Source organism: Eimeria acervulina, genomic scaffold, assembly GCF_000499425.1.
Source record: "Eimeria acervulina Houghton genomic scaffold, Eah_scaff50, whole genome shotgun sequence".
Taxonomy (NCBI): Eukaryota; Apicomplexa; class Conoidasida; order Eucoccidiorida; family Eimeriidae; genus Eimeria; species Eimeria acervulina.
Genome location: NW_013547299.1, coordinates 27,689 through 42,986, shown reverse-complemented (window position 1 = coordinate 42,986; position 15,298 = coordinate 27,689). Strand labels below are relative to the sequence as shown.

The 15,298-nt window shown below is 51.5% G+C and overlaps 4 protein-coding genes across 4 annotated transcripts; 2 read left to right on the top strand and 2 right to left on the bottom strand.

Moving 5' to 3' along the window:
• Positions 1-1,398: 1,398 nt before the first annotated feature.
• On the top strand, positions 1,399-2,499 carry EAH_00009920 (signal peptidase, putative; the record flags this gene model as incomplete). Its single annotated transcript, XM_013391845.1, has 4 exons — positions 1,399-1,516; positions 1,722-1,882; positions 2,060-2,183; positions 2,342-2,499. The coding sequence occupies 4 exons, from the start codon at positions 1,399-1,401 to the stop codon at positions 2,497-2,499; spliced, it is 561 nt and encodes a 186-aa protein (XP_013247299.1).
• Positions 2,500-3,615: 1,116 nt separating this feature from the next.
• Positions 3,616-3,885, top strand: EAH_00009910 (hypothetical protein, conserved; the record flags this gene model as incomplete). The annotated part of the gene is made up of 1 exon (XM_013391844.1): positions 3,616-3,885. The coding sequence occupies one exon, from the start codon at positions 3,616-3,618 to the stop codon at positions 3,883-3,885; it is 270 nt and encodes an 89-aa protein (XP_013247298.1).
• Positions 3,886-4,366: 481 nt separating this feature from the next.
• On the bottom strand, positions 4,367-5,352 carry EAH_00009900 (hypothetical protein, conserved; the record flags this gene model as incomplete). Its single annotated transcript, XM_013391843.1, has 3 exons — positions 4,367-4,399; positions 4,588-4,666; positions 4,811-5,352. 3 exons carry the CDS (start codon positions 5,350-5,352, stop codon positions 4,367-4,369), a joined length of 654 nt encoding a protein of 217 aa, XP_013247297.1.
• Positions 5,353-7,948: 2,596 nt separating this feature from the next.
• On the bottom strand, positions 7,949-9,563 carry EAH_00009890 (transmembrane protein, putative; the record flags this gene model as incomplete). The annotated part of the gene is made up of 5 exons (XM_013391842.1): positions 7,949-8,007; positions 8,143-8,320; positions 8,607-8,701; positions 8,939-9,221; positions 9,405-9,563. The coding sequence occupies 5 exons, from the start codon at positions 9,561-9,563 to the stop codon at positions 7,949-7,951; spliced, it is 774 nt and encodes a 257-aa protein (XP_013247296.1).
• Between the last annotated feature and the right edge of the window lie 5,735 nt (positions 9,564-15,298).

Sequence of the window (15,298 nt, the reverse complement as noted above, 5' to 3'; positions counted from 1 at the left end):
TAAGTTGTGCTGCTCATGGCCACGCTTATAGTCGCCGCTCTTGTTTTGAAGAGGGCATGCAGAAGCTCCTGAGAGATAGCTTCTCAAAAGTGGCCCATAGAAACTCCAGGGTGCCGGTCTCCTAGCCATTTAGCCCCAGCAGTTCCCTGTGCTGTGGACTCTGGCAGTTGTGACACGTCTGAGACTAGTAGAACTTCCAAAAATTTTGTGCCATTTTTTGCGAAACACCTTCGCGACTAGTCTGTGTGTGCTATTCACGGCGCTGCCAAGTTGTGGGTTTGGGGCTGGCTTCTCCCGCCTTCCCCGACGAACCATGTGGTGTCACGAAGTACGACGACAGTCGACGAGCCAAGGGCCGTCGTGAATTTCAGTATTGTCGAAATAATTAAGATGAGAGTCACTAAAGAATAGCTGCCTACCCTTCAGTCCCCAGGAACCCTGAGAACAGGCGCAGAACGACCTATGCTAGTGAAGTAGGGGTGTGCGCTGTCATGAATTCATACGCCGACTGCTGCAGCTAGTGAGGCAAGGCAGCTCCGCATGCAGGAATTCGCAAGCTCCCTCTTGATGAATGCGCCAACAGTGCAGGTCATTGTTAAACACTTGCTTGGCGGTGAGTAGCCAGCCTGCAGTCAAGTAGAAATGCATGTACCAACTTCAGACAGAGCATGCTACACAGACCATGCTGCATCGGCAACAATTGGTTGGGTTTATTTAGCTCCCCAATGCAGGCCATCTCCCAACTCTCTGGTCTGTAATTCATACCACAGAATCTCTATTTATGCCTACTGCTTTACTATCTTATCAACTCCGGCCTCCTACCCTCACTGCTACCCTCCCGTCGCGCGGGGAAGGCAGCGCCGGTGGCTAGTTGGCGTAGTTCACTGTCCTTCACCTTTCAATACTGGTATATATTTTAAGAAAACAACAATATTCTGAGAACGTCAACATTTACCGAAAATAAAAAGGTCAAAGGAGCAGCCCCATGTGGCTGCTCTGCTGACACCTGCATGTGCGGGACAGAGTCGGCTGCAGGTGAGGAATCTGTTCTGCTGGCTATTCAGAGCGAATTCTTTAATTTCTGTTATTTACGTGTGTTATTTTCTGCAACAAGGGGAGCCCAAACTCCAGCCGACTAGCCCGGCGTTCTCGCTAAGTATTTAAACTCTGGTTAAAAACAGGGTAGCCCGTCGGTTGAAACGAGGGGTTGAAGCGCTTGATACGCTTTCGTTCGTTTCTGTAACACTAACTGATTGCGAGGAAAGGCATCAGATCTAGCTGTGGGTTTGTCTGGCTGCCCCCGCTCGGGGGAGGTGCGCTCTCAAATAGGTTTCCTGTTGGCTGAAACCTGTTGGAAAGGTTTTTCTTGCATTCTGTGATTGAGGAAACGACCAGGAGATGCTAAGCGATATCAAAAAGTTCGGGATTTCCGCGTGGAGGGAGATTCAACATTTCTTCAGAAGGCCCCGGGATGCGGTCCTCACGGTCTTGAGCCTTTGTTGCATCATCCTGTCAGGTGACGGCTCCTCTATCCAACGAGCACATGATGCTCCCGCTAATTCCAATGTTTCTTACCCGACGTGGAACAATTCTGTGCTCCAACTTAACTTCCACAAGCACACTGGGCGCCTTCAGTGTGGCCTGCAAATGTTAGTTTGTATGCAGTATTCACGCATGGACGGAACTCAATGCATGAAGCTGTATGCGTTTTGCCTGTGCAGCTTTGATGCTTTGGAAGGTGCTGGTGATAGCTGCGGGAAGTCCGTCGCCTGTGGTGGTGGTGCTGAGCGGCTCCATGCTGCCCGCCTTCAGCCGGGGGGATATTCTCTTTCTGGTGGACCATGGGCCCAAGACGGCTGTGGGGGATATTGTGGTTTTCAAGGTGAGTAGTGCATGCGCGTCAGGGCATAGCAGGATGCGGTGCTGCCGGTAGGGCTGAGTGCATCTTCAATGTTTTTGTTTGGCGTCGAGAACGGGAGAGAAGCTGCGGAGTAATGGCAGAGTCTCACCGGGTGTATAGCAGAAGCCGGTTCTTTGCTTGTGCTTCGTGGCCCTGCAGGTCGAAGGACGGGATATTCCAATTGTGCACCGCATCTTAAATATGCATACAAACGGCGCGGGCGAAATGAGACTGTTGACGAAGGGGGACAACAACTCCGTCGACGACAGGGGCTTGTATGCAAGTACGTTCTGACGCGGTGGTTGCGAAGTTTGCTTGGTTGTTCATTTGTTCCTCCCAGCTTTGTGTTGATTGATATGGTTCAGTTACAGTTTCAGCTTTCCGCATGGCGACAGCACATTATTGTATTGCGCCTTTTGTTTGTTTGACACGCGCCTTCAGACAAAGACTTGTGGCTGAAGGACTCGAGCGTAATGGGGACCACCGTAGTGTATCTTCCTTACGTGGGGCAGGTGACGATCCTTCTGAACGATTACCCCGTAGTCAAGTGGACGCTAATAGGAGGAATGATCGCCCTTGCTTTGCTAGGCTACGAATAACTAGCGGTAGTTGCCTGCGGCGACTTCTCCATGGAGAGCCAACCCGAAAATGGCTGCTGCAACCACCGCCTAAGCATTTGCCTCTATGAGAGCCTTAGGTAAAGGCTGAACTCCTGAACAGCTGCGACTGCCGGGGGCCTCACCGCAAGTGGACTGCAACGGCAAGGAAATTGCAGTTGAATTCTCAATGTTAAGCGGATCCGCCCCAACTATGCTGCCACCGGCGGCCACACGCCGTTAAGCGTGACCTGGGCTAGGTGAATAGGCTAGGTCAGCACGTAGGCCCTTCGAGGCAAACGCTCGACTATGATGCAACGAGGGTTGCTGTTGAATCGTTTGTACTCAACTGCAGCGTCTGCGGGTGACGGGAGGGGGGAGTGGAGGACAAGGAATACAGTATTTCCAGACAATGCACGAGTTCAGCAGTAGCCTACATTCTCTTAACCAGAACTGCCGAATGTGATTCAGACAGCTCTGGGAATCGCCGATTAGTAGCGGATCTGACAAGGTAAAAGGCACTACAGTGGATGCTCAGGTAAAAGCAGCACGAGCCCGAAGTTACAGAGTCAAAATAGTGAGCTAACGGAAGTCCCTTTGAGCTCGGGGCGCTGGCTTCTGACTGCAAGCACAGTGCTGATATGCAGAGTGCTGATGCATGAAGTCAGCACTGGAACTGCTCCTCTCGCGTGCGAACGCAGACGGATCAGCACATGCGACGTTATGTACGTTTCTAAGACTGTGCTGCTAGCTACAGCGCAGCCACGAAACGAAGTAGGCATGCCTTAGGATTCTTCCAGATGTATGTACATCTTGGGATGCGGCGTCACGTGAGCAAAACATGGAGGGAATGCTCGCTGGACAGCTTGGCCATACATACAAAAAACGTGAAGATAATGCTGTATATTTGGTCTGGACATGCTCTATTCTGTACTATACGTCACTTTCGCTCTGGCTGTTTGCGGCGGCGCAACGATGCGACGCCCGCTACCAGTTCCAGCAGTTCTCTCTGCTGTTAGCTCTTTCAGAACTGGTCGAGTGAGGAGGCCCCGTGCTATGTCCGGCGGCTTAACTTCGGTCGAAATGCAAAATGATCTCTCTTCAAAACTGTTCGAGAACATGATCAACGAGATGCAAGAGGAACTGGGTTCCGCGCAAACTCACCTGACGCGGTTCGCAAAGATCTTTGAAGAGGCGGGAGGCCACCAAGAGCAGGTGGCTCGCGACTCTCCCGCGGTTGAATCCCTGAAAGTCAGACCTGTGTCCCCAGTGAGCCACCTCGTTTCACGCTCCAGTGGTTGCAGCAAATGCGTTTATCAGCAAGTTGAGAAGGACATTGAAGCGGCTCGGGAAGCGCACACAGAGAACGACGACTTCGACGACTGGTGAGCAATCGGCCCCCTTTTCGTGGGGCTGCCTTGGAAACCACAAAATATCAACTCAGGGACCTAGGTGTCCACCGGGACGTGGCCCTAAAGAACGAACATGCCCTTTACCACCCTGCTCCGGTCCCACTTGCTGCAGGTGGTGTTCCCCATTTCAGTGAAGGGTTCAATCCTGAGCTCGACTAGGTCAGGTCACTCAAATAGCCTGACAACCAGGCCACGCCAGGCAGAACTGCGGACAAGGCCACAGCACCAAATGCATCTGCATGATGGAATTCGACCTCACTTGGCTGCACTCGTGCACTCAGCGCAACCTCCACAGCCGCTGCTGAATCCTCTCAAGCTGGTTGTAAAGGAATTCAGAACCGTGACGCTTTGCCTCATGACGCTTTGCCTCATTATGCCTAGTGATGGAACTTGGAACCTTGCTGGCTTTTCACTGGGAGGGAAGATGAAAGGGTGTCTGGCCTACCTGCCTACAAACTTCACTCCTTCAATTCGTCTTGATAGTCGTGCAGCTGCACGCAACGCATTTGCCATACAGCCGGACGAAACCCACTTTTGCTACGGTGCAACCACTATGCAGTATGCATGCACTGCGCGCAAACTAAGCACACGCCACAGAGCAAGCATTTAGCTTTCACTCTAGCTGAAACTACACGAATGTCCCAGGTTGACAGCGCAGGATGGGGGGAGGGAGCCTTACAGCGGCCATAGCTCGCAAAAAGAAAAGACTCTGCGGGATATCGTCAGCATTAGTCGGTTCGCGGTCTTGCTGCCAGTAGCTGTAATGTGAATACAGCAAAGCACAGTAGCCGCAGCCAAGAGCGGACAGCGCAGTGGGGCTCCTGCGACTCTCACTGGGCTTGCAATTTAGCTCCAGAGTGTTCTGTGTAGCAATAACATGAATGGGAAAGGCTCCAACATACCATAGTTTGTCGAATTCCGCCAATGGGCGCAGCGCTGTGACAGTACTGGGTGGCTCTTCAGCTTCGATACAGTCCTTAATGAGGGTGGAATCTGCAGCGTCGGCAGCAGCGTAGGATTTTCGCAGGTCCCCTAGGTTGCAGGTGGTCTGCTGGGCAGCTACAACGAATCCGTGAAGCTTGGGGGCTGCGACAGCGCTGGGAGAGTTGTCGCGGAGCAAGCGCTCCTCCTGGCCTCGCAGCCAACGGCCGTGCAGCTGTACCTCCAGTTTGCCTGCTTCTTCTCCCGCTGCTGCATCAGGACGCATTCGCGTCGGCTTAAAGAGTTCTTCGACAGATGCTAGCCCGCTGTACTTTATGTGACAAGGCAGAAGATGCACACCGTCTAGGCGTTGCAGTGCTGCCAGCAATAGCTTTCCCGCCTCATGAGAAACGTCTCGGCGACAGCCGTCTCCCTCGCATCCCAGTCTAATGGATGTTGGTGGCCCTAAGGGGGAGCCAGCAGAAACTTGTGCCAACCCATTTTCGACAGCGTCTGCGAACATCCTGCTATATGGCCTCTCGCACGAGACTCTCAGTTCCACAGCGGAAGCCCCTATTTTAAAGGGATGGTCACTGAATAATTTAGCATAAACTCGCATGTGAAAAAGAGGAAAAGCAACGCACACGCAGAAGGCCCCCAAGTGCCTTGCTACTCCCACCACCTTCGGCGGGCCCCTCGCGGTGGGGGCCCACCATCGTAGTGGCCAGCAATCCTATCCAGGCCGCTTGTAGCTACGGTACCCTCGCCTAACATGGCAGGCGGCAGATTTAGTTGCATATTCATAATAATGAAAGGGGAGCCCGTCTGCGTTATCTGTGAACGACCGACATTGTGGCGTGGCTGACACGATGAAACGGCATCCGCCCAGGTGGCGCCGCTTACAGTGGAGGGTACGTGAATCGAGATGAGCGCATTAACGCTTATTTTTCAACAGAGATACTCACGAGGTTATAGAACAAAAAGCGAAAAGTAAGAACACTGCCACAGCTTCCCCCCGTGTGTTTCGCATTCGACGCCTTCACACGCATCCTCGTTGTCTTGCTCGGGGGTTGGCGGCGACACAGCGCGCGCAAGTTTGCGGGTTTAGGGCATGAATATATATATATATATATATATGTATATATATATACATATATATATATATATGGAGCTACAGGGTTACTCCTTTAATTGTGCACATTCGCGTCCGAGGCGCTGATGCACTAGAGAAGCGATGGCGAATCTCGAAGGCAGCGTTGCCTATCATCGAGGAAGCTGAATGCCCCCGCTTCAGAAAGAGTGGAGCATATGTGGGGCCTTCCAGTGCCTAGCCTGATAGGTGGGTAGTCACGTTGGCGAAATGCAACGAAGATGGGATGCAACGAAAATAGGCTACACTCAGTGAAAGCAGCTCACGCTTCACACAAAGCGAGCGTCAAATTCGCCTCTGAGCTCGCTGAGTGGCTACCGTTTACGATCACCCAAGGCACGTAGGTGTAGTAGTGTCGCCTAGATACGTTCCCTATGGCTTTCCTGGAGCATAACAGGAACTCCACTGCCCACTCCGGCTATACGCAAACATCGAATGTTTCGTACAGCAACCTTTGGCCTTCGTCGCCCTGGAAACAAGCTGAAAAAAAAGTTGGAAGGCTGCGGAGTAACATACAGTTAACTGCATACCTTCTATTTCGCCTTTATGCCGCCCACTAACAGACAAGCAATCCCGCCATTTGCCGTCCGAGGCGCTATCGAGCCCTTCAACGCTGGAAGTTCTATGAACATCAGACAAAGGGCACGCAGCACGCCAACATGCCTCTGGCATACATATCCCCTGAGGCAGGTCAGATCCACTCCCCCGAACCAGGGACCCATATCCTCACCACTCGATGAACGCAACAAGGCTGTCCGGCTTCCCCTGAATCTTTTTTATTCCGCAGGCGGATAGGATGTTTCTAGAGTGAAAAGGAGAATCAGCAACATCATTCAATGCAGCCACAAGGCACGGCAAAATGTTCTCTCACAAGCGACACTCTTCAATGCCGTGCTGGCACACCACGGAGCCGTCCCTGTCAGCCGCGTTTCCTGTAGCAGGCTTTTGAGGCGGTTCTTATGACAAACCTTTCTGCAGGAATACCGTAAGGGAACAGATGCAAGTCGACGAACTTTCCCAACTCTGAACGCATGGTCCTAGTCACCTGATCGGTGAGATACTGCAAAGTCATTGTCGCCATTCGAGCGCAAAGAATTCAACTCTGGCAGGCACGTCGTGGGGGAAAGAAGCCTCTCACGCTCTTGCAGAAAGGGCATAAAGCTTCGTAGCTGATTTTAACCGTATCCACCTCATTCGCGAGAAAGTGCATTTGTACATTTCTTTTTATTCATCTCACAGGATTTCCACTTTAATTAAGGACGGGCGCAACAATCGAGCCTCTCGTGCGCTTCGAGCCCGATGACTGTTCCTTCTGCGGTAATATCCATCTGCACCAGCTAGTGCGGCTGAGATGACGAAAAGCAACGTCAAAACTCGCGCAGCCATCATTTCAGCGTTCGGTGGTGCCCACAGCAGTGCAAGCCGGGAAGAGGCGTGGCAACGTTACTGTGGGCACGAGGCGTTTGAAATAGCAACGCATCTGTTACTTGAGAAATATCTTGTTCATAGAAACTGCCATGCTCGCAATAATCCTTAAAAAGAGGAATACGAGTTCCTGACGGCCCAGGGCGCTGCGTACACCTCAGTGCGTTGTACGCGCAATACAACAATCGACAGAAGAGCCGGGAACCGTTCAGCAAAGCAGAATCCGAATCCCTTGAGCAGAGATAATACCACCACTTTCGGGTTGGCCGGAAAGCAAATTAAGTCCTGGCTTCTTGAGCAGTGAAGACTGTATAGCATCCGAACCGCTAGAGGTATCACCGTTCCGCACAAAGCCCAAACCTAACTGATCCGCAAGCCTTCGATGCCAATCGTCCACTTCACGGTCCCCGACAAGTGACCTTGAAGGCAAGAAATATAGAAGACCCTCGTTGGCACTTGCCTAAGGGCGATCAAAATGTGAGACGTGAAGGTAAAACGGCGTGTTGCTGCGCCCACATCCACTACAGGTCCAAAGAAGACCTATTTACAGACCGTAGAACTCCCCCACAGCCGTAAATGCAGCAAAAGACAGGAAGCAGATCCCTGCAACAGCAGCATGAAACCACAAACAGCCAAATATGCACCAAAGTAGTACTTCAGAGAGCAGATGCCCACACTGGGTGCTGCTACCTGGTGAGCCCATCACCGATTGCACGCAATTCGTAAAGGTAAGCTGACCTCCTAGCACCAGCACAACACGCTCAGAGATGCGTTTCGCCAAGACGTTGCCCCCCACAACAGCCAGAGCGGTGCAGAGCCCATGCCCGAGAATGGCTCCTGCAGGGCACTCGCATGCAGCATACCACTCTCTGGGTACCACAGTTTCCGTTGCTTCTTGCTTGTGCAGAAAAAGCGTCTGCACGTTTAAGACCCTGCAAAAATGCAAAAAAACACTTAACAGCTTCTTTCAGCGTACCCAAGCAAACAGCAGAGGCACTCCTGTCGGCAGCCAGGGCGAAAGTGGCTAGCTGGGAGCGGTCCCCCCATTCAGCCATGAGCGTCAACGAGGCAGCCTGCTCCACAACAACGGCATATTCCCAAGCTCCCTTCATCCTTGAAGCGACTTGGCTGAACATCCAATGTGCATACAGGAAAGTTCACGAACGACGCAGGTGTCTGTTGCAATGAATCGCACTCTGTACCTGTAGGAATACGGGACTGAAGAAGGTACGTGCAAGGCGCAACAGCTTGGACCCATTTACTGACTCCTCACTCTCGCATAGATCCTTCAGCTCCTCTGTGGCCAAAAACTCAAACGCGCCACAAAATTCAGGGAACTGCCACCGCCTTTCAACGCTGACAGGCACGGGGGCCAAAAAAAGTGCAGATGCGCAATACGCCCTCCATCCACTTTTTCGCTCGGAAATCCCACAGCCACTGCATAGCCACCGAATCAGGAAGAAGAGTGAAGGAAAGGAAAACGTGTAGTCAGGGGATGCGTGAGGTGGGCATGAGGAAGTTGGTACCTGCTTACCGGCCTCCTCTGCGGTTTCGTTGTAGACTGCAGCCTCGTGGAGCATCTTGGCTCCGAATATGACAAGGAGACAAATCATGAAGATGGTTCGCAGCTCTTGCCGCAGCAGCAGCGGGAGGAGTTGGCCGCCTGCAGCAGCCATTACAGTCATCAGCGCCAGCGCAAGGAACCCCCCAGCGAAGACGTGCCACCGACTGCCCAGCTTCTTTTGTCCCGCCTGAGCCTTCGTAGAGTTACTCGATTTTGCGCACCGCATGGAGAGAATGGCGGTGATTAAGAAGGTCTGCACGGACAACATAGACGTCCGTTGATCGATTCTGCATATGCAGCCCTAGGCACGAGCGCACCCTGCCTGACCCTGGAGAAACAAAAGGCACAGTGACTCGAATTGCCCTCCAGCAGACTACAAATTGACTTGATTTTAAAAAGTTAGCAGTAGTACCATAATCTGCGAGTCCTTTCTCACCTTGTCTCCAAGCTCGGAGCAAATAATCATGAACAAAGTGCCAACCAAGGCGGAGCTCCAGCTGCTGTTCGCCTCTGAAGCCACTTGAAACTGCCCTTCTGCTGCCTGAGCGATGCCTAAACAAGAACCGCTGCAAAGAAGAGCAAGACGGGCCCACATATTCGCTTACAGGAAGGCTCGTGAGTGAGATGGCTGGGGAGCCAGGCGGTGGCTGCACGAGTGCGGCAGTGCCTTAGTTCATCCAAGAGTCACCAGACGCCTAAAATGGGAAACAAATCTCCGAAGGCTGACGATGCAAAAGAAGGAAACCGTGAACCCCTGTGCGCGCGTTTGCTATTGCCGTTAAAGGTGACCCGGCAGACTGCGAAGCTGAGCGCCAGACCGAGAGGGAATCCAGGGCTCATTTGGGTGGCCGAACCGCACTCCCCGCAGTTAATAAGCCAAAATCCAAAATGCCGTAATTTATGCTGCACTATATACTCCAGCCCACAAAGGGATTGTCATTAGCGGGGCTGAGTTGCTCTCAGCTGAAGGTTGCCCATCACGTTGCAAGCCCCAAAGGGCCCTGCAAGCCACTCGGTACACAATGCGTGATGCTACATGCATTAGTTGCATTGTGGAATACGCATTGATGGAAATAAAGGCTTAAAATGAACAGGAAATATGACTCATCCGTCCCAGCGCTGTGCAACGCGCTAAGAAATCCTGTAACTCCCCACGTCGAAGCCAGTCTTGTGAACAGCGGGCCTACACTCTTTCTACGTATGTTCCCTAAGCTGGCCTACACTGTTTCTACGTATGCTCCCTAAGCTATTCTGATTAGGTGCACACTCTACTACTAACTACTAAAATCCAAGATTCTCGCCAAACCCTCTACGTCACACATTGAATAGCCATTATAGATTCCAGTTCATATATTGTTGTTGGGAAGAAAAATCCGAATGTATAGAACTGGCCCTCGACCCTCGCTGAAATCCAGTGCCGGAGTCACAGCAACAGCCTCACACCCAGCCCCAAGCTGGTGACGGCTGGCGAGCACTCTGATACTATGGAGCTGCTTTTCTATCTAATAGTGCTTTAATCCCTGAAGTATTCTATAGTTTTTATTCCTTTTCATGATACTAGGCCTCTAGAGGTCACACCAGAGATCCATTGTAGTGCCCATGCACTTCAGGCAACGCCCTCTGTGACTACAGTGCGCGAACCGTCCTCAACTAACACGGAAGTTGGCGAATTCAGACACAAAGTAATAGTGAGACTTATCATTACCCATATCAAGCTGGTTTCAACTTCCAGCTGCTGTACGGTGCGCGGCATGGTGTGGCTGCCTTGAGTGCGTAACTGCATGCACGTTGCCGTGTAAGGGCAAAGCAACTCTTTATCAACTGCTTATGGAGTTAATTAATTCATGAATAAGGGGAGTGGGTGTGCTTGCATGGTAAGATGCCCTACAACAGGGGCATGGCATGGAATGGTGGGTAGGCATTGGTACGTATATTTCTACTTGTTTGTAGGCAGGCCTCTGGGAGCCAAGAAAGTGCTCAACAATTGATTTTAATCTCAGAGTATTGAGCAACAGGGGGCTTCGTATGATTGATGGGTCGCCTTGCAGGTGGAGTGGTGCTACGTGCTGCAACTCATTATGTGCATGCTCCTTTCGCACAAGCCCCCGGCCTTTGTGCCGCTGTGCCCAGCAAGCCCTGGAGACTGGAAGAAAGAGCATGTGACTTTGGAAGGTGGTAATATCAAAAGAATTTCGGCTTTATTCGCAGCTCCTCGGCTAAGATCGAGGAGTCCCGTTACACTCGTGGACGACGTCGTGATTGACAGTCGGCGAAGGCGGGTGCATTCTTCATGAATTGTTTTCTCGGTAAAGATATTTTCAGCTTTATAGGACGCAAATACTGCGCTGGTTCCAGTGTGAGAAGACACCCAGCCGGGGGTTACATTCCCGCCGGAGGGGGGCAAACTCCCGTTTTCAGTTCCTCACATTTCTTCTGCTCCTCCGCCTCATCGATCTCGATGCCGTCCTTTCTGAACAGTTTGTTGTTTTTGAACTCCTTCAGCTTCTGTATCGTATTTCCATCAGTTGCACTATCTCTTTTCAACTGCTTTTCAAAGAAGGGGGGGAGTTTGCCTGTATCTGCCGCCACTTCCCCGAGATGTCGCAAATGTCTGCCCTCCTTCACCCGGTCCAAGAGGCATTGGGGGTTCCTTCTTATTACTTTACACTTTCGGCCTTTTGAAGGATTTATGTGGAGGTGCTGAGAGGAAGGTCCTACGTATATTGCATTTGCCTTCGTTTTTATTTGGCACTTTTGTCCTCGACGGGTTTCAAAGTGGTTGAAGCGCGCGTGGACCAGTCCAAAGAGGAGGGCCTTGAACTCCAGTTGCCCCTCGACGTTGAAGTGCTACGCCCCTAAATGTTCTTAGCGATTGGACAAAGGCTTGTATAAAAACTGTATTCTTCTTCTCACTACATCGGGGGTGTGCATCGGGAAGAGTTTCTGGTTGTTCATTTTCTCCCATTCGCATGTGTGCTCTTTGGCTTTCTTTGTGTCTCTTTTTCCCTTCTCCTTTTCTTGAGGGGTTTAACCTAACCATTAAAACCTTACGGCGTGTAGTCCTACCTTTTTGAGAGAGTAGATGATGTCCAAGGTGCGACGGGTTTCCTGCGTGCATGTTCGGTGCAGGTATTGCCCCGGGAAACATTCAGCATGCATATGGTGTCCTCGTAAATGGGACATGAGATTCAATTAGCACCTCTCTCCGGGCAAGACGACGAACAGCAGGTTTGGTGATACCGTGAATACTGTGACACACCACTTTTCGGTGTCTCTTCACTCCTTCCTACCCAATTTCTTGCCTTCTTTGCCTCGCTCTGACATCTTCAAAACGCATCTTAAGAGAACAATAACGGATAGACAACAAATATGATGCAGAACAACAGCAGTCCCTGAATAACGGTTTTGGGGTTCAGGGTTTAGGGTTTAGGGTTTTAGGACCACTCTCACATATCTGCAACCCGGTACGCCATGTAAAAGCTGGCACCGAACTGCCGAACCATAGAAATGTCTCCTCCCAATAGCTCCGCCTGTAACAACGCCGTGATGCACGAACGCACGATGACGCCGGCGTTCCTCTCCAGCTTGACATGATCAAGCCTGAAAGCCAACCGAGAATGCATAGCCGGCAAGTCGGGCAATGATTTAAATCTCAAGCCCATCCTTTTTTTAAATACAAACGGACAAACAGGTGTTGTCTGCATCCACTTGCAGACTGAGCTGGACGGTAGTAGGCCAGCGCTGCCCGACGCCCCGTGGAGTAGTGCCCAGCAATGCAATTTAGCACTAGAGATGGAAAGGAACGCACTTCGGCCAAAGAAGGCTGGCAAGTCTAGAGGAGGGCCACAAGACGAGGCCCAAGTAGGCAGAGCCACCTGCGCGGTGGGGTGTGGCTGCCCCAAAGGCCAGCATTCGGCGCGATGTCGTTTGGGGGGCCATGGAAGCTCTGGAGTATAGCGCCAGAAGCTAGGTAACAAAGGAACAAGGGGGAAAAACATACTGCTTCATCACTGAAGTTGAACTCAGGCGCAATTACCAATTGCATGACAAAATTATACAATTTCGGCAGTGATTTTCATATTTTGGTCCATGTCAGCCCTTTGATTACCTATCTTGCGGCTCTATATCATGATCATTTTCAATCAGGCTTCCCTCCTTCTCAGCTAGGGCAGTGGATTTGGCAGCTATTCCCTCTTTGATGCTTATGCGTTCCATCGCCCAGCAGGCTGCCGGTTGCCTCTTAATGTGGACTTCTGTCCACCAAGGATTAATGCTTGTCGACGCAGGGCTTCATCGATAGCTTTCCCTCCTTAGTTCTGTTATGATTTGTTCCCTTGCCGGCCTGGGAGTGCATTTGCATCGTAGTGCACCTGAGAAGGCTTGCAAACGCCGGATGTTCTCCAAAAAAGTTAAACCCTTGCATAGATATATGCACCATTACCTTGCTTCCACTTCTGATAAAGGAGGTGTAAATCGCAACTTTGGCTCTTTGGGTGCATTTTTGAAACAGAAGCACACTACTACCCTCGGATCCCGGCTCCTGTCATATATGCACGCTCGGCAAAGGCGGAGCCGCTCTTCATCATTTGCTTTTGCTGTAACGACACTTTTTGCTGGATGGGATATAGACACTGAGCTGGTGTCAACGGGAAGAGGCTCGCAATACCAGTTGCCTCCCTACCAGAGGGTAGATCCTGGTAATCCCCTAGATGCACGAGGAAGATAGGGATGCGGTTTGAAACACATCCCGGGGAGAGTTTCCAAAAGCTTTTTTTCCTACATCCAAAACACCCTTGGTACTAATCACAGCAAAGCAACAGCCCACCTTGCCGTCGGGCGGCGTTAGTTGCTCGCACCTGCTGTGGTGTACCGTGCGGTGCTACCAGGTGTAACGAGTCCGCGATCTCTATCCGAGGACAGCCGTTAGGCGCAATCGAGCCACGAGACGTAGGGCAAATGCTCCTAACAAGCAACTGGCCGACTTTCTAGTCGCCAGACGTTCTGGGCACAGTGGCGCAAGCGTACGGGGTTGGAAGAGAGGAGGCGGCCTGATGCGAGTTGTAACGCACCCAGGTGCAACTCGTGCTACAAGGCGCCCCCAAGACGCCTTGCCATATAACGTCCTCATGCAAGCACAACCAACCCCCATTTCCCTGTCTGCACTGACACTGTAGACAATTATTTTACTTCTGTTTGCTTGCGTGCAGACTGCCAACTAAGGCCAAATCAGTGAACATGCACCAACTTTGGAGTGACCAGACTACACACCCTTTGCTGCAACTTCTGCTAGGCAACTCTGCATGCAAGCATTCCCAAGCCCCCCTTCTAATGCATGCAGCATCGCCATAGATAATGGTAAACAGTGTGTTGGCCCCCCGTAACCAGCCAGCACGCAAATACGCACTGCAGTTGCAACAGAAGAATCACACAAGACAATTTGTCCCTGTTAAGGCACGGCAGGTATTTCTTGACGCCAAAATCGTACTTCCGGAAGACTGTATACTACTCACAAGCAAAAGGATTGAGGCGAACTCTGAACTGAAGGGGTAGTATGGCAAGAAAAAGACATGCAGCCGACAGGTAAAGGAGGCGAAAGGCGAACCCCCTGAAGAAACAGAACGGTTGTATTGGAAGTCCATCCTTTTGGGTAATCTATCTGCATCACTATCTGTTTGAACGATGCAGGCATTTCATTTCTGCCTACAACTATTCGGGGGGCTGCAGCTACTGCCGCTGCTGCCATTGTCGTTGCATGCGGCAGCGCCCCACATGAAGATGAAACAAAGGATGCCGTGAATACACGCACGACTTATTTGCCTTTTGAATTAAAGAAGTGAATAGAGTAAACAAAGCATTAGAGGTCGTCCCTCAAGACCCACAAGCGCTGCAGCGAAAACAGTAGGAGCACTGGCAGCCCTTTCATAGAGCTGGAGAAGCCTTCCGGTGGCTGGGCTCGTGCTAGCGGTCTTTGTTGATAGTGCCTCCCGGAGGCAGCGTAATCAGTGGAGAGGGCAACAGCATTAGCAACAGCAGCTGCAACGTCACCGGCCCCAGCAGCAGCAGGGGCAGCTGTTGTGTTGGACTTGGTACCTACTTGCTCCCCATGGCAACTTCCAGCACCTGGAGCAACAGCAATCCTACCAAATGCAACGGCTGAGCAGTACGTAAGCTGCTTACAGACATATCTAGTTCTGCCAGCTTCCCGTAGGGGCCGCTTTCGTCCTAACTTTCAGCTCTTCTGCTGTCCTCACCAGTTGCTTCTGCGCTCTTGTTGGCAGTAGTCTCCGTAGCGGCAGGTCAGGAATCGATTCATTCAGAACACGGGTTACC